This window comes from Crotalus tigris, unplaced genomic scaffold (assembly GCF_016545835.1).
Source record: "Crotalus tigris isolate CLP2741 ecotype Arizona unplaced genomic scaffold, ASM1654583v1 scf7180000017987.690289119674:8195010, whole genome shotgun sequence".
Classification (NCBI taxonomy): Eukaryota; Metazoa; Chordata; class Lepidosauria; order Squamata; family Viperidae; genus Crotalus; species Crotalus tigris.
This window is the reverse complement of record NW_024096758.1, coordinates 5,052,243-5,080,059: the sequence shown is the minus strand read 5'-3', so window position 1 is coordinate 5,080,059 and position 27,817 is coordinate 5,052,243. Positions and strand designations below refer to the sequence as shown.

General features: G+C 39.4%; 1 protein-coding gene across 1 annotated transcript; it reads right to left on the bottom strand.

Annotated features, from left to right (window-relative positions):
* Nucleotides 1-413: 413 nt before the first annotated feature.
* On the bottom strand, nt 414-26,160 carry TMEM214 (transmembrane protein 214). Its single transcript, XM_039346079.1, has 17 exons — nt 25,945-26,160; nt 24,871-25,076; nt 23,737-23,887; nt 22,401-22,535; nt 20,079-20,161; nt 19,710-19,815; nt 15,522-15,603; nt 14,272-14,373; nt 12,211-12,352; nt 9,259-9,350; nt 8,777-8,825; nt 8,085-8,198; nt 7,864-7,981; nt 7,642-7,738; nt 7,290-7,458; nt 5,603-5,754; nt 414-2,389 (listed from the first exon to the last, which is right to left on the bottom strand). The coding sequence occupies exons 1-17, from the start codon at nt 26,072-26,074 to the stop codon at nt 2,257-2,259; spliced, it is 2,061 nt and encodes a 686-aa protein (XP_039202013.1). The 5' UTR covers nt 26,075-26,160; the 3' UTR covers nt 414-2,256.
* Nucleotides 26,161-27,817: the final 1,657 nt, after the last annotated feature.

Sequence of the window (27,817 nt, the reverse complement as noted above, 5' to 3'; positions counted from 1 at the left end):
TATCACATAACACCTCCTGATTAGATCTGCACTTTACACTAGATTATCAGTTTCTGTGGAAGCCCATCTATATTTATCAGAATCTTAGCATTTATCTTTATGCACGTCTGCTTTTTTCACTATCCCTTGAATGTGGATGGACCCTGGCAAGGACATGCTTCAACACCCTTTCTTCTGGGGCTGATGCATAGTACAACAGTACAAAACTTCTGTAACTAGCTGCTTGTGCCTTGTGTGTGGAAGAAATAAAATGAATTACACATATGCTTTACACTGTGGCTTTTATCTGGCCTTATACCAGAATTTACCCTTTCTTTATAAGAATGTCAGGGCAGTGAGAAATTTTAATAAATAATATAGACTTATAAGACATTTTGAAAGGGGCAGATGGCATAGACAGACATGAGAGAAAGTAATGTAACCAAATACACTGTCCTTTATTGTACATGACAAGAGCCTCACACAATTGTCATGACCAGATCCACCATTATAAGCCTGCTGAGCTAAAGGGAGAGATGTGCTGCTGCACAGGACTCACTTTTATAGCTGACTCACTTTTACAACTGAATTATTAATGCATAACTAGCTTTCCTTTCTGCATCCCAGATACACAGTATTGATTACAGCTCCAGTCAACATATTTAGACTAGAAATATACAACCAAATAATTTGTGGGTCTCAGAAACCTTGAATATTGTAGTCCTCAAAACACATTGAAAATAATGAAGTTATTAAATACATGAGCAGACATATTAAGTAAAGTGAAATAAAACCAAACACTGTCTGCCTTGGTGGCATCACTTCTTTGTCCTAGTGTGGCATATTTTTTGGAACACCACTCAAGGCTCAAAGGCTTTGGCCCTTGATCCCAAAAAGATATGCTCCTCTGCTGTAGACAATGGGAAGTGTAATACCATTACATCCAGAGGATACCAGTTCAAGAAAGGCTGAGATACCAACTGATAGGTAGGAGCAACAGGCCAAAAAGAACCAATCTCTAACCTATTATTTCCCCATTGCATACTTTCACACATACAGATATATCAAAGTTCTCAGCTGAGAGAGCCAACAGCTCATCAAGATATTTAGGGCAGAGTAGGATATATAGGATAAGTCACATCTAAAAATTAAAATGGCCTTTCCAAGGGACTGATTCAGTTGAAGAGACTACAGCAAAACAAAGCATTCGGGAAGGAGTGAGCATTACAAAATGCCACTCACACTGGCTGGGAGACTGATTTAGTTTATCCATCCCTTCTCTTTTTTAGTTTCAACTCAGACCAGGAGGTGAGGAATATCTGACCTTCAACCTACATACACCTCAGAATTTAGACCTCAGTTAAATGATTTATTGTGCCTCAGATTTCTCACAAGAGTAATCTGTCTTGTTTGGGAATGGGAATACAGATAAAAAAAGCCAGAAGTTAAGTGTCAGAAGATAAAAAGGGGCCCACCCATGTTCATCTCTAGGCGTATTACTACTTACGTTTCATCTATTTCAGACTGCTACACATTATTCTCTGAGGAATGTGGCTCCCAAGAGAAGAAATGTCCCACTTCCTCCACATCAGCCGATGTGTGTTGCAAAGTGAAGTATTCACCCTCCTTTGCATTGTCTGTTCCACAATTCAGTAAGGCAAACACATTTTGAGGGAAAGGCCAAGACCCTTTGTTTTTAGTATAAAGAAATTAACATATTAATTGCTTTGAGGAACAGTAATAGTACAACCTTGGGAAATGGACCAGAAATATCTCAGATACAATAAAGATGGGAAGGAAACCAATAAGGTAGCATTCAATATGAGAACCAGACGATAGGACTGGGTCAAAACTTCAAGGGCACATTTATAATAAAAGCTAAGAATAAAAGGAAGAGCTCCATGCATAAAGTGGTAGGAAGTCACTGACCCAGCAACCAATTTATTTGAGATATTACTGAAATAGGAAGTGTTTTTCCAAAATAATTGCTGAATACACCTTGCTCTCTTAAAAGCTGTTATTATCATTGTAGCCTGGGGCAGTCATATCAAGGAAACAGCCTGCCATCAGCTGCCTGGGAGCTCAGCCGAGAACAAGTCTGACAGCACAGTAAATTGGGAGCTTGGAGACATCTGGTCTGGGAAGCTCTGGGCTTCTATAGCAAGTCAAAGTTGTGCTGTTCTTTGGTCAGACTAAAGAATAAGCAAATTGGTACATCCTGTTTTAGCCATCCAGAGAGCAGTAGCCTAACTTCATTTTCAGCTTCTGAGCCTAGGATCACTGCTGGTGCCTAGAGATTGTGGAAACAGCCCAGTCCTTAATGGCCACAGTTGTATCCTGCAGGTATGTCCAAGAAGATTGGATGAGGTTGGTTAGATGCATTTTCAAGCAGGTCCAGGACCCTTCGCCACTAAAAGAAGAAACAGAAATTGATTTGAGGCTGCACAGACATAGCATGAGCCATTCAAAAAACTGAGATAACTGCAGATATTGACTTAACTGAAAGTAAATTGAAGAAATTTAGACGCTCCATGAATTCTACAACCTACATATTAGATTGCTGCAATAGTACAAAAAAATGAGATTTTAAGATAGAGATGGAGAACCTGTCTCAAAAGTGTACACTTTGGTCCTGTCATCTTCTCAATAGCCAGATTTTGTTCCACAACCCCACCTAAATGAAGACATGACTCAGCCAAGATAATCGAGAATTATTATTTCCTACTGGAATGGCAGCAATTAAATTCTGTTTCTACCATGTGCTTTCCTTAACTTCTGACATCTGTATTATTTTTATAATTGGAACAATACTTCCACCTCTGCCTGAAAAGAAGATTGGGCTCAATATTCTTCCTGCCATAATCTGCCTGGAATGCATCAAGCATGGCTTGTTCCCTCCTTATGGAGAACAGTAAACCTGGACCTCACATTTCAATTAATGACATTTTTGGTAAGCAGCTGACTCTTCAGTTATATTTTGCAGTTCTGGTTCATCCAGATTTCAGAGGAAAGGATAAAATAGCTCAAGTCTTTCTTAAGTCATTTTAAAGATTTTTTTTATAGCAATAGCACTTGGACTTATATACTGCTTCACAGTGCTTTACAGCTCTCTCTAAGCAGTTTACAGAGTCAGCATATTGCCCTCAACAATCTGGGTACTCATTATCATGCCTTTATTATTTTTATAAATAATTCAAGTTGGTAAACATATCTAATATGCCTCCCTCTTATTTTCACTACAACAAGAATCCTGTAAAGTGAGTTGGGTTGAGAGAAATGACTAGCCAAAGTCACCTATCTGGCTTTCATACTTAAAACAGAAGTAAAAGTCAGTCTCTTGGTTTTTAGTCTGGTGCCTTAATCACTAGATCAAACTGGCTCTCTAACAGTGATCTAAGTTTTGCCAGCTTAGCCAGAAGACACGTCAAAATCATTGCCAGCCATCTAGAGAAAGAGCAGTTTCTTTTTAACTGGCCCTAATACTGACTAATTACTGAAATCAGAAAGTCCTTCATTTCTAAGAGCTATTCTGTACTATAATTATAACATATTGTTACCTTAACAGGGGTAGGTAATCTGTAGACTTTTAGATGACCTTGGACTCCATCTCCCAACTTCTTTTACCATGGGCAATAAGGACTAATAAGAATTGAGAATTTAACATTTGGAGGACTATAAATTGACCTCCTCTGCTAAACAAAGTGAGATTATGTGCCCACAAGCCAATATGGAATGTCTGTGTACCATCCTGATAAACGAGCAGACCAGAAGCTTAACTTTACTAATCCATATGGTTGAACAGATTGGTGACACAGAGACAGAAAACAATGCAAATCTGTTTAATATCATTTTGCACCATTTATTCCTCTCATGACAAGGAAATAATGCAAAGAAAAACTGAAGGCCACTTCTAATAATTGTGATTCCGGAGAATTAAAATCAGCTTCTGAGCCCTGCTTACATATCTCCAAACTTCGCAAATTCCTACCCTTTTTTTTATTTTTTTATGTTTTTTTTTTATTGAAAGTTTTATAGATTTTACAAAAAAGAAAAAATAATACAAAACAAGAGACAACATATACAGAAAAATAAAACTAAACAATACATATATTAAATAAAAAAAAAACCCCATCCCCCAGCCCTCCCAAAAAAAAAAAAAAAAAAAAAAACCTCCCTTCCCCCCCCCCTGAGCTTCCCAGAGCAGAATATAGGCTTAAAAAATAAAAATAAAAATTAAATTAAAAACTTTATATTTATATATATAAAAAAATTATCTATAATATATATGAAAATAAAACTTATGAAAAAACTATATAATATTTTTGTATACCCAATCTAAATTGTATAAATTTTATCCATTTATCCCAAACAGCAAAAAACTTCTCTTGCGTTTGTTGCTTTAAGAAAGCCGAAATCTTTGCCATTTCTGCCAGATAAGCTACTTTAAGAAACCATTCCTGCAATGTAGGCAAAGATTCCTTCTTCCAGTATTGTCCTACTAACAGCCTAGCGGCTGTGATCAAGTTTAACATCAATACAACCTCCTTTGTATCACAATCTGTAACAATACCTAACAAAAATAATTGCGGAGTAAATTTTACCCTCCTTCTAAAAATTCTCTGGATATTCCACCATATTTTAATCCAAAATGCTTTTATCTCTCTGCATGACCACCAAATATGATAATAAGAAGCCTCCTTATAACCACATCTCCAACATTTGGGTTGCACGTCAGGATACATATAAGACATTTTTTGTGGATCAAGGTGCCATCTATAAAACATTTTATAAAAATTCTCCCTTAAGTTCTGTGCTTGAGTAAATTTGACATTTCTCACCCAAATAGTTTCCCAGGTGTCCAATGAAACTGGCTCACCAAAATTCTGCGCCCATCTAATCATACAATCTTTAATTAGTTCCGTTTCTGAGTCCAATTCAACTAAAACCCCATAAATTCTCTTAATGTGGGTTTGTCTTTGATCCTTCAGTTGCTTAATAAGGTTTTCATCTTCTCTAAGAAAACCCACCTTACAATCCATCTTCCATCTATCTAATAGTTGCCTATATTGGAACCAAGAATAAGTAAAATTTTCTTGTGCTAACTCTTCCCGTGATTTTAATTGCCAGTTTTGTCCATCCCATTTAAGTAACTGTCTATAAGACACCATATCCATTTTAACCCCTCTTTTTATTCCTTCTATCGCATGCCAAGAAATTCCTACCCTTAAAAGCTGGGATATTTTAAATAATTAAACATAGGAATGCACAGGATACCAGATTATTTTACTAAATCCACACTTTGTATTCAAATTCTATAACAAGAAATTCATGAACCTGCCAACATTAAGTGCATTCAGAGTTCATTAGTCACCCTCATATTATAGCTATAACCAGTCTGCTGTTTCTCCTCAACTGCCTTTTTTCAATGCTTCCTTTACATTGAGGGTCTGTGTTGTGCCTCACTAAGCAGATAGTCCTCTAACTGGGGATCCTCTGATAATTCTATTACACACTTTAATACTCTTGTATTCCTATTTAGCTTTAGCAAACATATAACTAGCCATGCCAAAGTGAATTAAAATCAGTTCTGTCTGGGGCCCAAAGACACATAGACAATGCATACTTGCAGAAAGCTAACCACATTTTCCAGGCTCCGTCCAATGACACAGCAATATAGTCCACAACAGGCAGAAAGCAATTTCTCATGAGGAACAGCAGTAATTCTCTGAGGTATTCAACAGCATACAGCACAGAATCCGGCAACTGTGTCTGAAGCTACAGGGAAAATAAAGATGCTCAGTCAAGAAGTTTACAAGATTGGCTACTAACCAACCAGCTCCTCACTGGCTTAACATGCTACTAAAATACTCAACACTTGATAAGTTTGAAAATGGCCATGTGCCAGGTTCCTATTGTTCAACAGGCCAATATTTTGATTTATATGCCAATGACATAGGGCAATCAACAGCAGATGGCTATTGTGTCCAATATTCCTCCTAGTATAACAATAAAATATAAATCAACCACAATCTAATATCCACAAGAAGTGCTATACTATAAATTCCATCATTTTCAGTCAGTATTATCACTGGCCAACACTCTAGGGACATCAAACAGAGAATGATATAACATACCATGCAAATTATCCCACCTAGAGAGAGAGAGAGACACCCGAAGACACCAACATTCCCTTCAAGACATTTCTTTGCAAAAGGAATGAAAACATGAAAGGATGTAACTCCTCTCTGTCAGGAATAGGCATGACAATGGAATCTTCATTGTTGCCCCCGAAGATACTTCCTCCTTCTCGTCTATGTCAGAGGTCTCCAACCTTTCTCGGTTGGCAGACCGGAGAAAAAGGGGGAGAGAAGCATTTTATGCATGCACACACGCATACAAATGGGGCCACGAGCGGGGCTAGTGCTCACGTGACACTCACTAGCACTGTGCTGGTTTTGCCATGTGGGTGCTAGCATTGCATTTTCGTGCCACGTGGCGCTTGGTTTTCGTGTTGCGCACCACCTGGATTTTACACTGTATGCCACCCAGTTTTCACACTGTTTTCACGCCATGTGCCACCTGGTTTCTTGTTTCCACACCATGCAACACCCGGTTTTCATGCTGCCTGGTTTTCGCACTGCACGCTGCCTGGTTTTCGCACTGCACGCTGCCTGGTTTGCCCATTTTTGCGTCGCCTGGTTTTCTCCCATTTTCGTGCTGCCCGATGCCCGAGTTTCCCCTATTTTTGCGCCATGCACCACCCAGTTTGCATAGCAGCAGCGCCCTATTTTTGCCGCACAGCGCCGTTTGCATAGCAGCAGCGGTGCTAGCATGAGTGGGGATGAGTGCATTCACTGGCCAGCCTGTTCTGTGGCCTGGTGGCCAGTAGGCCACGGCCTGGTAGTGGGCCATGGACTGCAGGTTGAAGACTTCTGTTCTATGTAGATTCTGTCATTTGGTCTCCACAACTGTTATTATCCCTCAGAAAAATTACTGGTGCTCCAGCTTCTAAGTGTTCTTAATTATGTGTGCAACCAGAACAGGCAAAATTGACAGATGCAGAATAATGCCAATGAACTAGCTTTAACATTTCACTTGGTATTGCACATCTGTTGACAACATGACAGGGTAACTATTCTCCCAAAGTATGGTCTGCATAGCCCCAACTTCATTGTTTTCCTTCTTATTTTCTGAAATCTCAGTACTTCTAGACATTAACAACTCTACCTTTCTCCCCGTTTTCAACTCCTAATTTCCAACTTCTACCTAATGAAGTTTGGCTGGACAGCCAAAAGCAGCAGCATTCTTACCCATTCACTGAGCCTAAGGAGATGGTTGCTGAGCCAGGCTAAATGAGCAGAGCACTTCCCAGAGATATAGATAGCAGTTTCATTTGTCTTGGTCCAGGCCAGCTCCAAATTGGGTCCGAGCATTGTTGCCACTTGAGAGTAGTAAACTGGTATATTTGCTTCTAGCCAGCTGCAGGGAGAGAGAGGGGATGGAATGAGGCTTTGCCTTGAAAAAGGAATTGTCCTCAAAGGCATCATCCAGCCAGATGGAATAATCTCTCAATTGTCTGTGGTTTTGAATATAATACAGATCTCTTCTGGATGCTCTTATAAACTGCTCTCTTTACTAAAACAGCTAAAATGTATTACCAACCTGTATCCTTTTACAGAGAAATGGGAAACTTTGTTCCAGGCTTGCTCAGATACAGACAGGATTCCAGAAGATTGAAGGACATGTGCAGAGGCAGAAGCTGCAAAACAACAACAAAACAATAGATGAAAGATTTCCATTACAGTAAAACCCATGCCTTATTTCAGTCTTATTATGGGGAGAAAAGAAGCACCATCTTGCATGCCTCCAGAAACAAATCCTAACCTTGGAAGGAGCCATGAGTCTTGATATCATATATTAGAAATCCAGCAGTAAATATAAGGAGGATTAAAATCAGCCGTGGCCAAGGAAACCCACTGGCTTTCATCTTCAGCAGCAGGTTCTAAAGAACAGAACCAAAGAAGCAATGCTGTAAAGCAGAATGAAGCAAACAAGCATCCATATAGATTTGCTAACGTGCGCCATTCCATAAGCAAATAAATTACCTTGCAGGCAGTTCTACAAGCTGCTACGTCCTGAAAATTGTTTGGTCCTTTCATAGCCAGCTCTTCATTTGTGACACTGAATGAATGAACTGTTTCCTGTAAAGATTTTCGCACCTAGGAAAGAAAAAGTTTAGTAAAGTACAGAAGCAATCAGTCCTCCCTTTGTCTAGGTTTTATTTGATTTTTATAACATTTATTTTTATATATGTTGTTTTTATATCTGTTGCTATCTTTGGCTGTTCTGCACTGTTCTGAGTTGCCTTTGGTGAAATGGGAGGCTATATAAATTTGATAGATGGATGGATGGATAGATAGGATAACCATGTATTTTCATTAAAGGAACTATTACCAGCTCATCTGCATAAAGCTTTCAAGATACATCACTTTGTTTGATCTTAGTATCTCTGAGTCACATTCACAAGCGGGCATAAACAGAACTCCTTCAGTTCAGTTCAGTCACAAACTACAGAGAATATATCTTTTCATTTTCTAATTGTTTTACCATACATAAAACACCAAATTAAATTTTAGTATCTCAACAAATACTTCCTAGTATACTAAAACAGACAGATTCCTTTGCACTGAATCAATCTGCCTTTCAGGTGCACATATAAATATTCTTTTGATATTTGTTACCCTTCTCAAGTCTCCCATGAAAAATCTATTCCTTGGGGAAAAAAAGAGACACAAACCTTTTTGGTAGTGTTGCCCCAGGTCTCCAAGAAGTGATTCAGGAGCAAGCTGAAAAAACAAAGCAAAAATATTAACAGTGAGGTGTTTTAAAAACTCTGTCTCCTAAGATATTGGAACAGAGAATGTGTGGAAACAGGGAAGGTCCATTCACAACAGTATATAAAAAGGAAGAAATTGCTATGCATCTTACTGAATGATTAAGTCAGTTAAAAGCTGGCAGTTGCTTACCATGTGGAGTTTGATTGATTTTATCTTGATTAACTTTGGTTTTGTGGCAGTGTTACATCAACCCACCTTATTAGTTTACATTGCACTGTATTATCCTAATCCAAAAAATGGGTTGATTCAGCAAGCAGATCTAATTGTATTATGTGAATATGATTACTGGATTTTGTGATTAAGACAAATTAGCTTTGTATCATGCAAAATACAACATGGCTAAGTTGCTCATGTGATCAAGTAGCAGCTTTTTCATTCTTACCTTGACTGTGGGAGGTGTTTGATGTATAATTGCCTCCACACACCGAAACTGAGAGGATCAAGATTGAGGCACTCAGTCAAACAGTTCAGGAGCTACACAGGGCAAATCAGAATAATTCTCAGAGGACTAAAGATTAGACACTGACATTTCCAAGCAGCAGTCATAGTGCAATCGTAATATTACAGGTTTTAAGACAGCAGACTTAATTTATCAAGTTTCTCATATCTCTGTACCAGAAAATGCTTTCCCCATTCAATGGGAAAATTCTTCTCTACCTTTGGGACACTGAAAAATACAAGAGTATTTTAATTCTGCTTCTTGAAAAGGCTACCCTTAACATGGGAAGCCTCATGCCGGCATCAGAGCTTTAGAGAGATATTTTCCCAGGTCTAACAGTTCCATACCAAGGCCTGCCCCAAACTTATGAATGCAAACAATACTTTTGAATCAGGAGAACTCAACTCCTGGAGTTCAGGCACGCATCCTGGGATTTTTTGCAGGAATCTCATTCTTACACATCTACCTCTCTGTTGAAACAAAGGGAGCAAAGCACAGAGCCATTTGATTTTACCACTGAAAGGAAACAGTCATAGCTTGAAAAGAACAGCAAATACTTCACACCAAGAAAAGATGCTTGCCCCATGAGCATCTCTAATTAAAAGAATGAGAGCCTTGAACTCTCAAGCCACGACCACTTCAGTAAATAAAACAGTCTGGCTGAAACAACTTGATTTCATCTAAGTTTAAGGGTCATTGACTGAGACGTGTGGCCATAGAAATTGAATGGAATGAATGAATGAATGAATGAATGAATGAATGAATGAATGAATGAAATGCTTCATAAGCTTATCTTGAACCCTCCTAAAGTTCTTTCTGATTCAAAAGAGGGGATAACCACCTGTACGAATTTTAAAACCTGTAAAATCTACATTAAAATAAAATAATAATTTTGGATTAAAAATGAAAGTCAGTGTAACATAGTAATTAAGGTGTTTGATTAGCAGCAGGGACAGCAAGGTTCACTCTCAGCCATGAAATCTTGCTGGGTAAATTTGGGCAAGTCTCTCAATCTAACCCATTTTGCAGGAAAAAATAGAGGAAATATTATGTTACCTTGAATTCCTGGATGAAAGGTGGACTATAAAAATAAAAATGAATTACATGTTGCAGGCCAACTAAGACGGATACATTTTCAAAACCTTAAAAAGGGGGAATGGGGGACACTGTGCTGCAGTCAAGTTTCTCCTCTGTAAGTCAGCCTCCTCCCTTCCAGACTGTGATGAGAAAGGAGAAAAGGTCAACTCCGCAGACACTCTGGTTTGAATTCTGGACTCAGCCCTCCCTCCCTTATCAACACCTATGTGAACCTATTGGAGGTCAACTGCTTGTATGGGATAAAAAATCTCCCCTTTTGGTTTGAGCATAAGATGGACTCCCTGCTCTGGTGCTATCAGGATTGGAAAAGGAAAAAAATAAGTCCAGGCTTAATCCCAGCAGGGTGAATTGGCTGTTGGTCTGGAAGGCCTTAAAAACATTTACCCAGATGAAAAGATGATGTGGATAGAGTTATGCATGTTCTATTACTAGGGTGACAAGAGATGAAAAATATTTTAAGTCACAACAAAACAGATAAGAGTTCATAAGAAGTTAAGGCAGAACATTTCCCTAACTCACTGAAATATGAGAAGGGGAGAAGATACAGCACAACCAGACTTGCAAGACTCTGTTATTGTAGCCAATCTCAAGAAAAATAGTTTTAGCCATCTTGTGGAATTGATTTTTTTGGTCTGGCCTACCTAGAGAGGCTGACAACAAGAGAGCATATGGAGCTTTTCTCTTTGTGATGGTTTTTTTGCTGTTGGATTGCTACCTTGAGATAATTTTGCAGTTATTTTTGTACTTGTTTTGGTTACCTTTTTATATTTTGCTGGTTTTGTTACTTTATTGCTCTGAACCACCCTGAGTTGATTTGAATGGGGCAATATACAAGAATGATTACCCAGGCAAAGAGGGCTGTTGTAAGTCCAGCCTTCAACAAAATAATAAGATAATAAGGTTACTCCAGAAGGTTTCAACAGCAAGGTATTATTCCAGACACAGCTAAAGAAGCAGAGTATGTAATCAGCAACCTGCATGAGAGCTAAGATGAACTGGGTTTGGTCTAGAATAATGGTTATACCAAGTCTAACACAGCATGTATGAGCTGCACCAGACAAATCAAGCTCAAAGTGGAATACTGAAATCACCTTGCTTTAAAAGCTTGGTTTGGTCAGCTCAGCCAGGGAGTTTGCAAGACAGGGAAGTATCTCGTATAGAAGTAACATCCCTAGTATATTCCTTGTTCCTATGTTCAAGGCCACATATTGCATATAAGGCTGAGCTCTGACAAAATTTCTGGAACAGATAATATCATTCATATGGACTAAAATTAGATTGTCTTCAGCTCACTTCTACTGCTGGATAACCTGCCAAAAGAAGCTCCCTCCATACAAGCCGTATCAGTTATTTCATTATGACCAAATCACAAATAATTTAACTTTGTTCTTTCCCGATTTGCCACAGATAGAAGAAGTAGGTTCTATAAACATTTAGGACTAGTTGCTCAGATACTGAATTGACAGGGAAGCTGGGAGATATCAAATGGTTCTAAAATGCTCACATTAATAGAACTAATATAATTATCTAAATGATCAATTCTGAACTTCTTAGGGATAATTCTGATAGGATTGGCTCTGCAGAAACAGTAGACATCCTCTTCATAAACCATGGAAAAGATTGCCCTTTGTATGAGAGACCTAACACTGAAGGATTTCAGTTTAACATGCTATGGCACCCTAATTAATTGGGTGCTACTTTTTAATGCAAATTATTTACTGGCTAAACTTTGCAGCCCATCTGACTGCTTACGAAGTATGTTTGTCACTTCTGATCCTGTTCCCCTCTCAGCCTCACCTCTTTTTTCATGTCACTGGGACAGCTGGGCGTGGTCCTGGAGAGGAAAGAAGGGAAATAAGTGTGCAGGGAAGTTTCAGGATTAGCGCCAAAGGCCAACACTTTCAGGCGGGGATACAATTGTCGGAGCTGTTCCTGCAGACTGAAGAAAAAAGCAAACTGTATCAGTCCAACCTTGTCCCAAAATGAGAAAGGTGCATTTCTGCTACAGACATCTTCCAAGGATACCAAGAAGAAAATCAAGATAATAGGGGCTTAAGGATGACTCTTCATTTATCGCACCTTCCCTCCTTCATCAACCCGCCCAAAACGTATTTTGTGCTCAACAATGGTGTAATCATTCCCTCACATGAAGGAATGTTGGAAAATTGCCATGGCCTCCACTGTTCTAAGGGAGTTTTTCTCAAACTTGGCAACTTTAACGTGTGTGAATTTCAACTCCCAGTATTCCCAAGCCAGCCATGATAGCTGGGAAATTCGAGAAATACTCTTTTAAAGCTACAAAAATAATGCTCAAGAGCAGACATGTCAAACTCATGACATCACGTGACTTGTAACGTATGGGGACAGTTTTGCCATTGCCGGCAATGGGGTGGGTGCGGCTTCTAGATGATGCATCCGGCCTGTGGGCCGGCAGATGCCAAAGGACAAACTCAGTGACTCAATTTTGTAAGTTTACATAAGAATAACATCAAAATGCAAGAAAAAACAAATGACTGTAGAAAATACTGGATTTGGTGGACTATAAAATCACCAGTAATATGAGTTATTTAGCACCTGACAATTCCTTTCACCTTTGTGCCTGTAATATATTTTGCAATAAAAAAACCCTGAAGAAATAATATGTAAAATTTCTGTGTGTCAGAAACTGAAGTTGGGATAATTCATCTTTCTACTGAAAAAGTATCAAAAAGAAAAAAAAATAAAGAACAGAAACATAAAGCTGCAGAAAATGGGTTTGTGTCTTTTTTATTTTATTACTTTTATTACCTACTTATTACTGCTCCATTTGTGCAAATATTGTGTCTTTTGCTTGCACTTCTACCTTACATTTACCATCATCTCCTTTGACTGTTTATTTACCAAAGGAACAACTTTCAATAAATGAATGAATGAATGAAAATGGTTGGAAGGGACCTTGGAGGTCATCTAGTCCAAACCCTACTCAGACACCAAACCTGGCCTATACCATTTCAGACAAATGGCTGTCCAGTCTCTTCTTAAAAACTTCCAGTGTTGGAGCATTCACAGCTTCTGGAGGCAGATTGTTCCACTGATTAATTGTTCTAACTGTCAGGAAATTTCTCCTTAGTTCTAGGTCACTCAGAGCCCTCTCTGTGGGCACGCGTGCCGTCGCTCCAGTCCTAGGCCGTCAGCTGGGTTTTATAAAACCTTTTTGCTTTAGGCCTCTGCCGCCGTGTGCAAAAAAAAAAAAAAAGATTCAATCAATGAGTCAATTTCAACTTCTCGCGGGAAAAAAAAGATCTTGCAAAGTTGGAATTGATTGATTGAACTTTTTAGTCCCACCCAGTCTGCCGTTACCACCGCAGCCACACCCACCCAATGGGCCAAACCCACCCGGCACCTGACGATGCATAAGTGGTTTGGGGTTGCAGTTTGGGCACTCGGTCTCTAAAAGGTTTGCCATCCCTGTTCTAGGTTGTTTCTCTCTTTGGTTAGCTTCCATCCATTGCTTCTTGTCCTGCCTTCAGAAAAATAGCTTGACTCCCTCTTCTTTTTGGCAGCCCCTGAGATATCATGTCCCCCCTCATCCTTCTCTTCATTAAATTAGACATACCCAGTAACCGTTCCTTGTATGTTTTAGCCTCTTAAGATAAGATATCTGACTGGCTGGCTGGCTGGCTGGCGCAATACATGACTGCTCCTATGAAGGACAAATGTTGCCCTGGCTCAGCAATTATTTGCCCCATCCCAATTTTTTTTCTGCCCCACTGTTATCCCAAAGTTCCTCCCTCCACAGAAGAGGCATTTCCACTGCAATATTTTCTGAGACAGGGGAGATGGATTGATTGCATATGATTCTCATTTTGGCTGACATACCTGGAGGATAAAGAGTTGTTGGGCATGAATGCAAAATCCAAAAGAGGGAAGAAGTCTTTAGGCCCTATCATCCCAAACCCTTTTGTCAAATTAGGATGTATCCTGCCAAAGAGAAAACATGGTTAGCCTGCCCTCAGATTCCTGGCTATCAGCATCAAGTCAATCTCATTCCAAATTCTTCCACATCTAAATTCTCTCATGATCAGAATTATTCCCAATAACACATATGCAGAAAGGCTTTAATAATCTGTAGATCAGACATGTCAAACAGAAGGCCCAGGGGCCGGATGCGGCCCACGAAGTGGTTTCATGTGGCCTGCGAAGCCATCCTGGAAACAATGAGGGAACGGCCCCCGCTGCCTTGGCCCTGGCCCAGGCCAGCCGGGAGCCAATGTACAATGTTGCTGTGGCCATCTATGCTGAATTGCATTCAGTCTTAGCTCCACAAGGCCATCTGGAAACAGCGGGGAACCAGATCCTGCCGCGTCAGCCCCGCACCCTGGGTGCATGCTGGGGAGGTGTCACCCTTTGTGAGGAATGAAGAAATGGACCATGCCTTGGCACTTACCCTGGTCCCACCCCCTTCTGCCAGAGACCCTCAGATCTGTCCCACTCCTGCCCAGGCCCCCACAGGCACCTTGATGCAAACGATGTAGAGTTGGCCATGCCCACCCAGTAGGCCACACCCACTCCATCCACACCCACCCAGTAGGCCGCACCCACTCTGGCCACACCCACCCGGTCCCCCAAGGGCAACCGCAATGCTGATGCAGCCCTCAATGAAATTGAGTTTGACACCCCTGCTGTAGATGAATTATCAGAGCTTTTAGCATCCTGGCCTCCCTCCTTCTGCATCACCAAGATTCACCTCTGTCAGTGAAATCTGTCCCAGCCCTCCTAGTACAGGAGCAAAACTCAGCTCCCTACAGAGCAAGAGATCACAAACATTTAAGCTGTGACAAAACAGACGAAATATGGTGGCAAAAGAAACAAGTAAACTGGAACTGATAAAAGTTCAAACACACACTATTTTAAATCTGAATTTGAAATAAAAAAGTAAAGGAAACATGGACTAACAATTCTTTAGTTATTTTGTTGCTTGAGAAACCTCTAGGAAAGTTAAACTGATTTATGAATTAGTCTATCCCTTTATGGCAAATGGTAAAGGGAAGGATCAAATAACCTGATAACAAAGTCAACATGCACAAATGCTTCCCAATAACAGCACTCCCCGTTATACATCAACTCACATCAGTAGCCGATCCAAGTAACTGATAGCATATGGAGAGAGAGATTTGATGCCCAGAACCGGAAGCATGATGCCAAGCCACACTAAGAAAAAAAGGGACATAAAAGTACTTTTTGGGGGAAGGAGGGGGGAAAACATGCTGCACTCATAACTTTCCAATCCTCCATGAGAGAGTTCAGCACTGTCCACTGAAAAACAGTGGGATAAGCCTAAGCAATTTTCATCCCAGGCATAGACTAATTCTGTTTCCAAAGAGTACAGCTTCATCCACATGTAGCAGATTATTTCCCAAATAAAAGAGGCTGAATATAAGAGGGTCTTATCACTTACTGGGAACCACTTGCTCTTCCCACTTCTCTTGCTGGATATAAGACTCCCCTAAAAATATGGGCAAGTATAACTCTAAAAGTTACATATTTAAGCTGCTTGACCTGCCTTTAAACAGCTGTTGTTGATGTACCCTCCCCAAACCTCCCAAACCTCCCCTGGGCTTCCCAGAGCTGAGTACAGGCTTAATTAAAAAAAAAAACTTAAAACACTTATAAATCCTAAACAAATCTAAATACAATCATCATTCTATATAAACTCCCTCCAAAACACAAATTTAAACATTACTTTCTTTGAATATCTATACCTATAATATAAAATCTAATCTCTCCCTCTTTCTTTATCCTAGAACAGAGAAATAAACATATAAACCTTTGTTATGCCATTAAAACTAAATACTCTTTGAATACTTAAAGTAAATACGTATTTCCTTCAATCTTCATAATCTTCTCTCCTATCAAAAGAAAAACTTAAAAAACATATAAATCCTAAACAAATCTAGATACATTTAGTTAAACAAATTATTTTCTCTTAAAAATATTAATAATATTTAAACTTCTTATCTAAAATTTAATTAAACAAATTAACTTCTCTTAAAAATAATAATAATAATAAAAAGAAACCAATCTTTAAACAAACTATAGTATACTCTAAACCCTTTTCATATCATTTATATTATTATCCATCATTTTATAATATACTCTAAACCTTTTCATATCATACTTATATTATCCCAAAACACATATATAAACATTACTTAAGACATTTTCCAAAAACATTATAAATTTTACTTCTCCCACAATCTCAATAATCTTAAACAAAATACTTAAACTTAAACTTCTTATCTAAAATTTTCATTCATCACTATAAACACAAACTTCTTATCTAAAATTTTCATTCAGTATCCATAATCTTCTGTCCAATAGCCGGTTGCGTCCACTATAAACACAATCCTTATCAGTCTCTCTTGCCCATAAGCAACGAAAGAAATGCATTAAAATCTGCCCTTGAAGATCGCTCCAAAAAATTTGTAAGTCCTGGTTCTCCCACAAGCTCAGGAATCAATACCTGTGAAACTTCCTCAACCTCCTTCTTCTGTTGGTCTTTCTCTTTACGTTTATATGTTACTTTTTCTTTACATTTATATGTTGCACAAGTCTCAGGAACCAATACCTGTGAAGCTTCCTCAACCTCCTTTTCTATACGTTTATATGTTGGACAAGTTGTCTTCTGGTCTTTCATCTCTTGTAGAACTTCCTTGAGCTTCTTCTGTTGATCCTTATCTTTACAGTTGTATGTTGCACAGGTTATCTTCTGCTCCTCCATCTCTACTTGTTGAGGCCTCCCATTTTTAATTAATATAGGCTCTTCAGACTGCAGTTCTGGCATTAAAGGTCGCTCCAAAGAATTTATAAATCCTACTTCTCCCGCAAATTCAGGAACCAATACTTGTGGAACTTCCTTAAACTTCTTCTGTTGACCCTTGTCTTTACAATTATATGTTGCACAGGTTGTCTTCTGCTCCTCCAACTCTACTTGTTGAGGCCCCTCAAACTGAAGTTTCCCATTTTTCATAATTCTAAGCACTTCTGGCTGCAATTCTGCCTTTTTTTCTTCCAAAGCTTTAAACATAATAGGTGACGATGAGCTTACCCCCAGGACCGAAGTATAAAAATCTTTTGCTTTAAAAACAGTATTAAGACTATAACGTATCCCCAGGTAGCTCACCACCATTCCAGTCGGAACATCCCATCTAAACAAAATTTGTCTCTTTTTAAGTTCGTCTGCTAAAAAAGCAAACTCCTTTCTTCTTCTTAAAATTTTTGGTGGGATCTCCTTTAAAATTATAACATCTTGTGAAGCAATTTGAAACCTCTTCTTATAAAAAGCTTGTATAATTTCATTGCGCAAGGATCTTTTCCCAAAGTAAATTACCACATCTCTTGGCAAGTTCTTTTGCTCTGCCACCACAGAGTTAACTCTAAATGTCTGATCAATTCCACTAAGTATTTCCTCTTCTTCTCTATTCAGAATCAGAGCAAAGTCCTTTGCCACCATCTCTCTCAAATCTCCTTGCACAGACTCATGTAAACCTCTGATTCTTAAAGCATATTCCATTTGTTTATATTGAAGCATAAGAATCTCATCCTGAAAGTTTTTCATCTCTTTTTCCATACTTTCAAATTTTTCCTCCATCAATTCCACTTTCTCTACTACTTCTTCTACACGAGAGTTCAACTTTTCAAGAACAGAGGCAACTCCTTTTAAAGTTAAAACTATCTCTTGCCTCAAAGTCTTATTATTTTCCTCTAAAATCTCTTTCATTTCTCCCCTAATTTGAAGTATAACATCTCCCATCATATCTTGCAAGTCCTTCACCATTATTGACTGTGGCAGGGAAGAAGGTGAAGCTATTAATTTAGGTTGTTGCCCTGATGATAACACCGAAGAAGAAGCCACCTTGGAAGCTGTAGAGATTACTGGACGCTTTGGAGCCATCTTAAAAAAACTTTACTCCTTCTTAAAAATTACAAGAATTAAGCAAAAAAAAAATAAAAAAAAAATATGAAATTAACTCCCTAAATTCAAAAAAAAAAAATCCTTCAAAAGGGATCATTATTAAAAAGAAAGGGGTTCAGAAAAAAAAAGAAAAAAGGAGAAGAAAAAAAATAATTAAATAGAAAAAATCCGTTCCATTTTTTAAAAAGTACCAAAAAATACAAAATACAAAACACAAAAACTAAACAAAAATAATAATACTAACATTCCATTCCAATCATAAAAAAACAAAGAAGGAAAAAGGAAAGGGAAAAAAAGAAACACCAAAAAGCCTGCCGGTCACCATTCTAGCTTCCCCAAAAAAAAAAAACACAGAGAGGCTTACCGATCGCCATTTTACTTTCCCTTTCAACAAAGAGAAAAAAAAAATAAAAAGAGGGAGTATAAAAGTAAAAACAAATCTTGAAACTTGAAATCCAAATAAATCAAAGAAAGCAAAAACTAAATCCTCTACTCAGCTCTGTCCGTTTATAAAAAAAAAACTCACAAGTTCTCTTTAATCACGGAGGTGTTTGCAGCGACTCATTTTGTCCCTAAGGACAAAAGCAGCTGGGAAGCGGAGACAGTCTGAACTCCGTGGGAGCACTCTTTTCACCCCCCAAAAGAAAAACTTGGGGGGTGCATAAGAGGCTCTACCACTATTCAGACAACTCTCTGCCCCCCCCCTTTGCCCGGGAGGGGGTTTTGAACCGCTGAACAGCTGATGTCTGCTGTTCATAGCGGTTCTTACACTTACCCAGGAGGACGGCTACAAAGTAGCCGCCATCGCGCGCGCAAAATCCACCGGAAGTGACCGAAGTGCCTATTTCTGAAGGAGTTAGCACAGGGATGAGACTCAGCTGGCCAAAGTTAGGGTACAGTCAGGAACTTTCCCATGTTTATTTTAATGTATGAAAACCTTTAACAAGATTGTCCCACTTAACATGTGGGAAGATTTTTTTGAACATGAAGAATACTTCTAAGCTATGATTAGATTCCTTATCAGATACTGCTCTTTGTATGTTACTTACCAAACAAGTTTAGCTAGTTTGAAAATCTTTTTTCTTTACTCTGAATTAAGCATGCAAAATTCTTTAAGTTTCATTCCTAGACTCTTTCTGAATGATCAGTTTTGTTTTTTATTATTTCTGCCCACATCAGGTACTTTTAGAAATATGTAGGCAAGCAGGATTTACATAATACGTAAATGCAAGTGGTAAACTAATGGCATATGGAAAGATTAAAATATTTAAGGGCTGTCGTGAATTTCAGGGCATTAAAAAGCAAACATTCCTGATGAATATAAAAATCCTGCTGTTCTCACCTTTAAGCCCTTCTGTAAGGTCAGCAAAACCAGCTTGCCCCAAGGCCCACATTATGGTCAGACATTTGGCTGGTCGATTGTGGTGGGATCTCAACAGCTCAAGATACTGAAACAGAAAAGGCAAAGACATTTTAGCGTAGCCTTTGTAGCAAGAAAGCATGCAAAGCAACTCTCTTGGAATTGCTCTGCTTCACAGGGCTTCTTGCTAACTGCTCTCATCCAACATGGTGTCCTCAGGCATAAAATGGTCAATCCATTTGGCATTCCATAGATCACAGTACATTAGTTTTCCAATATTCAGTTTTACAGATATGATCTTGAATATGTTACTCATAGGCTTTTTAGAAGAGTAAACCCCTGTCAACTTACCTTGCTCAAGCTTGCTGTAGCAACTTTAGGTTTGTCCAGTAATATAGCCTGTATGCAGATCCTGTAGCTGTGCAGTGACTCCCCTGAAAGATAAGGCAATTAGGTCACTGCCACATAGGATATACTGTATTAACTTGGACATGAAGTCCTTGCAGCCCATGTTGAGCCTCTGCAGAAAAAAATCTGTCTGAATTTGGGATGTGAATCTTGCTTTCCTAGTAGGTGAAAATGTGCTATTTCTGCCATCACTCTTAGTCCATTAATTTGTCATAAACATAAAAGTAGAGTGAAATCTTATTTAACAGAATAACAGAGTTGGAAGAGACCTTGGAGGTCTAGTCCAATCTCCTGCTCAACCAGAAGACCTATACCATTTCAGACAATGGTTGTCCAATCTCCTCATAAAACCCTCCAGTGATGGAGCACTGACAACTTCTGGAAGTAAGCCGTTCCACTAATTTATTGTTCTTACTGTCAGAAAATTTCTCCTTATTTCTAGGTTACTTCTCTCCTTGATTAGTTTCCATCCCTTGCTTCTTGTCCTACCTTCAGGTTAACTCTCTCTTCTATGTGGCAGTCCCTCCTATATTGGAACATTGTTGTCATGTCACCTTAGTCCTTCTTTTCATTAAACTAGATATATCCAATTCCTGCAACTATTCTTCACATGTTTTAGCCTCCAATCCACTAATAATCTTTGTTGCTCTTCTCTGCACTTTTTCTAGTCTCAACATCTTTTATGTATCATGGCGACCAAAACTGGATGCAATTCCAAAGGTGGTCTAAGGAGTTATAAAATGGTACTAACACTTCACATGATCTTGATACTATCCATCTATTAATGCAGCCTAGAACTGCACTAGCTTTTTTGGCTGCTGCAGCACACTGCTAGCTGATATTTAAGTGATTGTCTATTAGGATTCCCAGATCCCTCTCACAGTTACTACTATTGAGTTAGGTACCACCTATTCCATACCTGTGCATTTGGTTGTTCTTATCTAAGTGTAGAACCTTACTTTTTTCACCACTGAATTTTATTTTGTTGGATAGGGCCCATCAAATTTTATTTTGTTGGATCTTGAGCCTATGTTTTGGAGTGTTGGCTATTCCCACCAGCTTGGGTCGACTGCAATTTGTTGAGTTCTCCCCAACCTTGAGGTTGACTATGCAAATACTGCAAGGCACTGTGAAAGAAACTCTATTCTATTGTGACATCCAGCCAAGGGAACTAGACATTGCAGCTGCTGACAGAACCCTCCAGCAAGCCATATGCTTCACTTTTTGGTGTTGCCAAAAAGTGACAGAAAACCATGATCAACATTATGGAATAACACCTACAGTTACTACAAAAATGGACTTCTAGTGCTGTTGTTGTGCTAGAGTTAGAACTTTCAGCTTGGGACTGCAGAGCCACCCCCATGTCCACAGATGAACCATATGACAGTGCGTCTTCTTCAGATCTGAAGGACTGCCATATACATCACGGTGGAATTTTGCATTATCTGTGTAATCATTAGGAAAAAGGATGCAAATGATGTCATTTGCATAATGATTTTGGCAGATAAATTTATACCATTTCCACAATATCATTAACCATATGACAAAATTATATTTTTACTGTCATACCATTACTCAGTGATGTAAACTGAAACAAATTACATCATTTTCAAAACTGTCATTACAGAAATGATGTAAGTAGCTGCAGATTTCATACAACCAAGGTTCAATCACCTTGTCTGGACTTCTTCAAATGCAGCATATGCTTATCATTTGGTGAGATGTGCAGACAAAAACTTGGTCCATTGCATTCACTAATAAGCATCCTTTAAATTAAGGGTTCACTGTGTTCTCAGATCTTCATTACTGTAACACAATAGGATTCTTTGTTTTTTCATCTTGGTGGTTCTACTATGGTCACCAACTCTGGTTTTACATTCCAGTGAGTACTCTAACTAAATCCCTCAATTGAATCTTTTCTTGCTCCTTTTGCTGATGCCACAGCTGACATATCCTCCTAGGCCTGAAAACTGCCTATGGTCCTCAGACTGCTTGTATCAGGACTGTACGATAAAAAATCAAGTCCAGCAGAACACTTTCCCCCTCCATTACATTCTTTGTTAGGAAGTTAACTTTATGCTTCCATTTCTTTTACAACTGATTTTCAAAATGCAAAGTTTTTGAAAAAATGACCTGCCTGCCATAAGCTACATGTAAAAGAAACCGGCATCCTGTTCTTACTCTTGTTTAGGTGTCCTCTGCCTACATAGCAGAAGCTTTGATCCCAAGATATATTAGCTGATCTATACTCTACTCTTATCTTACCAGGAGTTTTGTCCAACTCTTGCAACATTGTGTAAATACAATGGTCAAAGAAAAGCTCCAGGACACCTCCAGCTTTCAACAGTAGGGACTTGATAATGCTCCTTAGTTCTTTATTCACCAGACAGTAGGGATAGTCTGCAGCCAAAAATATAAATAATAGCAAGATCAAGATTTTAGTTAGCATCTATTTGGTCAGAACACTGTTACCACAACTTTTCTTTACATATGCTTAAAACAAGTATCCAAGCTGGAGCGCAATCAGGAGGGCACTTCTGAAAAAGAGCAGCACATCCCAAGCGTGCTAGGATGTTATGCAGTGGTGGGATTGAAATATGTGAACAACCGGTTCTCTGTGTGGATGCTGCTTCCGGAGGTCCGTTCTGGGCCTAGGCAACAAAAAATTAACTACCAGTTCTGCCAAACTGGTGCAAACCGGATGAATCCCACCACTGATGTTATGATATTACAGTATAGTTGCTACTTCAGCAGGATCATATCATAAGTTGAGGTGAGCCCAAAACAAAAGTTGTGTTGTATTTTCATTTCAATCGCAGAAAAGGTTAATTACAGCAGGTGCCCTTATCCCTAACATATCTGTGAGACCTCTCCCCAACTAAAACTGCCAGAATGCACTCTGAAAGTGCTTCCATTTCTTCTCTGTTTTTCCTCTTTGAAGAGTAGTTCCTCCTGAGTTTTTTGGGGGTAAGGCTGATAGCCTGGGCACTCAGGCTGTCCAGAGTAGGCATGCAGATTGATTATCAGAACCACATGAAACAACCCCAGGAAAAGCTGCTCTTGAAAGAAGGTAAAACTAGGCAGGACTGCCTTGATCCGGGCCAAGTCACCTTGCATAGTACTCAAAAGCAGGTTGAGGCCATTGCATGAGCTGTTGCTGCAAGTGCAAAAACACTAACATATCCTGGGGTTTCAATCTCAGATATCACAGCCCGAGCAGCTTGTCAAAAACAGCACACATCTAGGCCGAGTGGACCAAATGGGGTTCCCCCCCAACTCCCCCTCTGCAATTTGAAAACCTCTGCATTCTATTTTTCTCTTTATAGTTTTAAGCAAAGTAATTCAATTGCAAGTATACTAAGGCATTAACTATTATGGTCAGGCTGTCCTGTTAGAGCTGGAGAGTCAAGCAAAGCTGATGAAAGATAATTCTATATGGCCTAAAGTGATTTGACTGAATAAAGGAACAGCTGCTGTTTCCCAGAAAGGACAACTCCAAGTAGAACAATTTAACGGCTACCTCTAGTACATTCATGCTTATTTTAATAACAGTATTCCCATTCTTGAATGACAGCAACATTATTCCCTTGGTACCACCAACCATGAGGGTGCTGACTGAGGGTGGGCTCACTCTTCGTGGCCTGCAACTTGTAGTTCAAATATCCAGCTAAATCTTTCACCCACACCGAAGGGTTCTCTGGGAACAAATTCAAGCTTTTATCAAGTTCTCTCTGGAGTTCTGATAAATCCAGCTGGAATTTAAAAAAAAGTTACAGTGAAACACTGGAAAGGTGACAACTGTCAACCTAATCTAAATCTCATTTGCAGATGGGGGTGAGCTAAAATTATAATGCAAACTGGGCAGCAACAAGAATTGCTTTATGAAATAAGAACTATATGTAGCTTTTGAATGATATTATTGGGAGATGATAATTATAAAATAGGGCAAAAACTAAAACTAAACTTGACTCTATTTCTCATATTTATACTGCAGCCAACTGACTCTGGATGAAATACAACAAAGCTAAAGAAAACCCCAATGAATATTTACAAAACAAAATTATTACAAGATCTGAATTGTAACAAGCATCAAACTAAAAGCAAAAAAAATAACATTGGGTAAAGAACAATTTATTTATATATTATTAAAAACAAGATCAATTACAATTGTAATTTCCTTTCATGTGATTAGTAATGATACTCTTTGGTCCTAATTATAAATTACAGTTTGGTAACAACTTTTGGAACAGCTGTGGGGCATGCAGGCTGTATAGCTCTTAAATATGTAACTTATTCCATGGAGAAACAAGTGTCAGTATGAGGATTGATTCTTCTGTAAACAAACAAGACAAATACACACAACATTAAAACTTTCCTAAATAAATAACATTTGGCTGAGAAAGAAAAGTCATTACAAAGTCCTTCTGCAATCCTTGCTATCCTGAGCTGGAATACAATACTAGTAACCATACTCTAACTCCAGATAATAATTTATCTTCCCTTTGCAGAAAAAGAGTGAATTTAAATTGTACATCAACTATTTGCATTGAATAATTCTTCTTGGGTGAACCACTGTTGTTTCTACATAGCTGCAATTAGAGACTTGCAGATAGTATCATTACTAGCTGAAGAATAAACTTTCAGTACATTGCATTCTCTGTTTCAGAGGCAGTCTCTAATTTGCAATATAATACAAAGATACAGAAGAGACAATTTTGGGAAAAATGACACTGACTGCTTTCAGTGCATCCTCCAGAGTCCGGTTTTTGATTTGCTTGTTTTGTCCACTGTCTCCAGCTGTCCCTTTCTTAGAATTTTTTCCAGAGTTTTGCTTTTTCTGCTGCTGGCGTCCAGGTGGTGGAGGCACCTGTTCTTTATTCTGTTTCTTTGTTGTTTTCTCAAAGCCAAGTTCAAAGAGAGTTTCTGAAGTAGTAAGAGGAACTATGAGAATAGAAAAGAGACATGTGAAGCCTGACTACTAAAATGGCCTGTGTTGATACAACACATCTAAGAGTTATAGAATTAACCCACTTTCTAGATTTAAACACAATACATTACAAAAATAAATTAGCCATAAACTAAGCCACAAAGTGGGAACTAATGTTAACCAACATTGTGTGTAATCTAAGTACTTTTCTCAAATGACTATCTAATTTGTTAAATGCATTATGTACATGGCTAAAAAAATTGCATAAAATAAATTTGGTGTCATTAAAAGACCCACAGTTTTTGAAAAGGTTATATTCAAGTGCTTTTGTTACAGAGCAATATTTCTTCTTGCATTTTACACACTCTTACAGGTCCCAGAATATTTCACCATTGGCTCAATGTAGAAAGAACAAATATATGAAAAGTATAGCCAATTTTAAATAGAGGGGAAATGCTTCTGAACAGCCAACTAACGACCCGATGTTTCAGAATCATGCGCCATCAGGACCCCCTATCAGAAGTGAGGACAGTGCAACGTTCACTTGGTAACTGGAAGGGTCTCTAGAGCTCTGCTTGCTTCTCTGCCCTTCCAGGCCTTCTGTCCGTTCGGTGGCAGGGAATTTGTTCCAGAGTTGGGCTTAAAAATCCAAAGCAGAGCCACAGAAAAAGCATAACCTGTGTTCCAACACGTGGCCAGACTCCTTTCTGCCAACTGGCAAGTCCTTCCCTTGTTTGCCACCTCGGAAAAAAAAAAAAAAACCCTAAAGCAGAGTTCTACGTAACCGGTGCAGGCAGGCAAGTCGCCTGCCTTCCTTCCACCCGCACGCTAGACTACCGCTTAATATGAAGGCTCAACTGTATGTCTGTTCTCCTCACTCACTGGACGAGGCCAGACTGCGTCCTCCGTTGGCGTCTCCAAGTGCCTTTCGTCCCATAGAGCCGCCACCTCCACTGGTCGCTCCCCTGCGCGAAGGCTTTCGCACCATCTCCCAACGTGCCGTCGCAGCCATCAGCCTTCCTGTCTGTTCCTACGCCTTCGCCTTCTGCGATCATCAAGGCGCGCCCGCGCAAGGACAAGACGGACCGCGCGCCTTTCCTCGCTCGCGCATTACGGCCCGCCCCCTCGGCCTTCAGACTACGCTCATTGGCCAGACGCCCCTTCCGCGCGAGACCGCGGCGAACGTTGGTTCTGCCACGTCCTAAAGCTCGCCCGCCTCCCCTGTCCGTTACAGCCGAGAGCCGCCTTCTCTGTTAGACCGCGGGACGCGAAGCCTCTTCCTTGCTTCCGAGTCACGGTGGGCTTCACGCCGCGCAGTCGAACTGTGGGGGGGGGGGGGAATGGCGGACTTTGATGGAGCACGGCTGGTTACTTAATAGCGTCTTATCTCGGCAGTCGAGAGAACTCAGCTAGAAAAAACTCGCTTTGGGAGGCGTCTGAAAAGCTCGAGTAGACTCAGAGCAGCACGCTTCTTCCTAGATCCCTGCGAAAAACCCAAGGAACAACCGAGCTGTTCTTTCTCATTGGCTTACATGACTTACATACAGAGGTACATCGCCTCTGAATAAGTAAGCTTCACCCTGGATTTTCATGCCTAATAGCTCCGGTTGAGGCACGTCTGTTCATTTATTTGACGGACCATAAAACATTCTTTTTTGAAAAGCTGGACGTGAAAGCAAGACTCGTTCCTTGGACCACTCTCCCACGATGGTAGTTGTTCAGTCGCTAAGGTGTATCCGACTGTTCGGGACATAGCACTCCAGCCTCCCCCGTCTCCCGGAGTTTGCCCAAATTCATGTTCATTGCGTCGATGATACTATGTCTCATCCTCTGCAGTCCCCTTTTCCTTTTGCCTTCCATCTTTCCCAACATCAGGGTCTTTTCCAACGAGTCTTCATTTAATGGCCAAAGTATTTAAGCTTCAGCTTCACTATCTGTCCTTCCGAAGAACAATCAGGACTGATTTCCTTTATCACTGTGCATAAACTAGTAAAGGTGGACTAGCAAGGAGGCCCAAAGAAAGGTGCATTAAAACTTTGTATGGGTGGTACTATTTGGCTTGACTCTAGAAACTTTGCAGCTAACCACTTTCTCCAATAATGGACTCCAACTTACAATTTGGTTTAGCAGAACTACGATTGAGACTTATGGTTAATTAGTCAAGAGATAGCCCTAATTGGGGAAGGGAATCCTCCAGAGATATATTGGAAATCTCAAAACAGTGTATGTGCAATAGCGTACCTGAATGTTACCCAAGATGTCTCTACATCTCAGATAAATATGCAAATCTCATGAATGACAACTGCTGTATTTTATCCTTACTCTCCCTGAATTGATTTAAATTATTTTGAAAGCAAGCCATTAGGGTAGCCATTGCTCCAGCTTCTAATAGCAAATTCCAGCTCAGTTGAGTTCTGTATAAAATACTTTCTTTTTCCTAATTTCCACCACCAAGTTTCATTCAATCATCCTGCATTTAAGGATTTATGAAAGGGAAAATATTATTCACTATGACTTTACATAATTTTTCCTTTGTATCTCTTGTCTTTTTTTCTGCTCCGTATCACTCAAACGTCACCATACAGGAATTTCTCTAGACTCCTGAGTGCGTTATCTAGCTTATTCTTATGATTCAACTTTATTTAGGTATTAAACACATCTCCTAATATGGCTTATTCTATGATCATCAGTCTTCAGGCCACAGTTTTAATTTCATGATGTTGCGGCTGTCCAAACTGTTCTTATAGGCAACAAA

Bases quoted from the DNA above. Each gene is read 5' to 3' on its own strand.
- TMEM214 (XM_039346079.1), bottom strand. From the start codon at position 26,074: ATGGCTGCGACGGCACGTTGGGAGATGGTGCGAAAGCCTTCGCGCAGG. The intron at 22,536-23,736 runs GTTGGTGGTACC...TTTTGGCTGCAG, and splicing joins CCTCAGTCAGCACCCTCATG to ACTATCCCTACTGTCTGGTG. The intron at 20,162-22,400 runs GTAAGATAAGAG...CTTATCTTTCAG, and splicing joins AGAGTTGGACAAAACTCCTG to GGGAGTCACTGCACAGCTAC.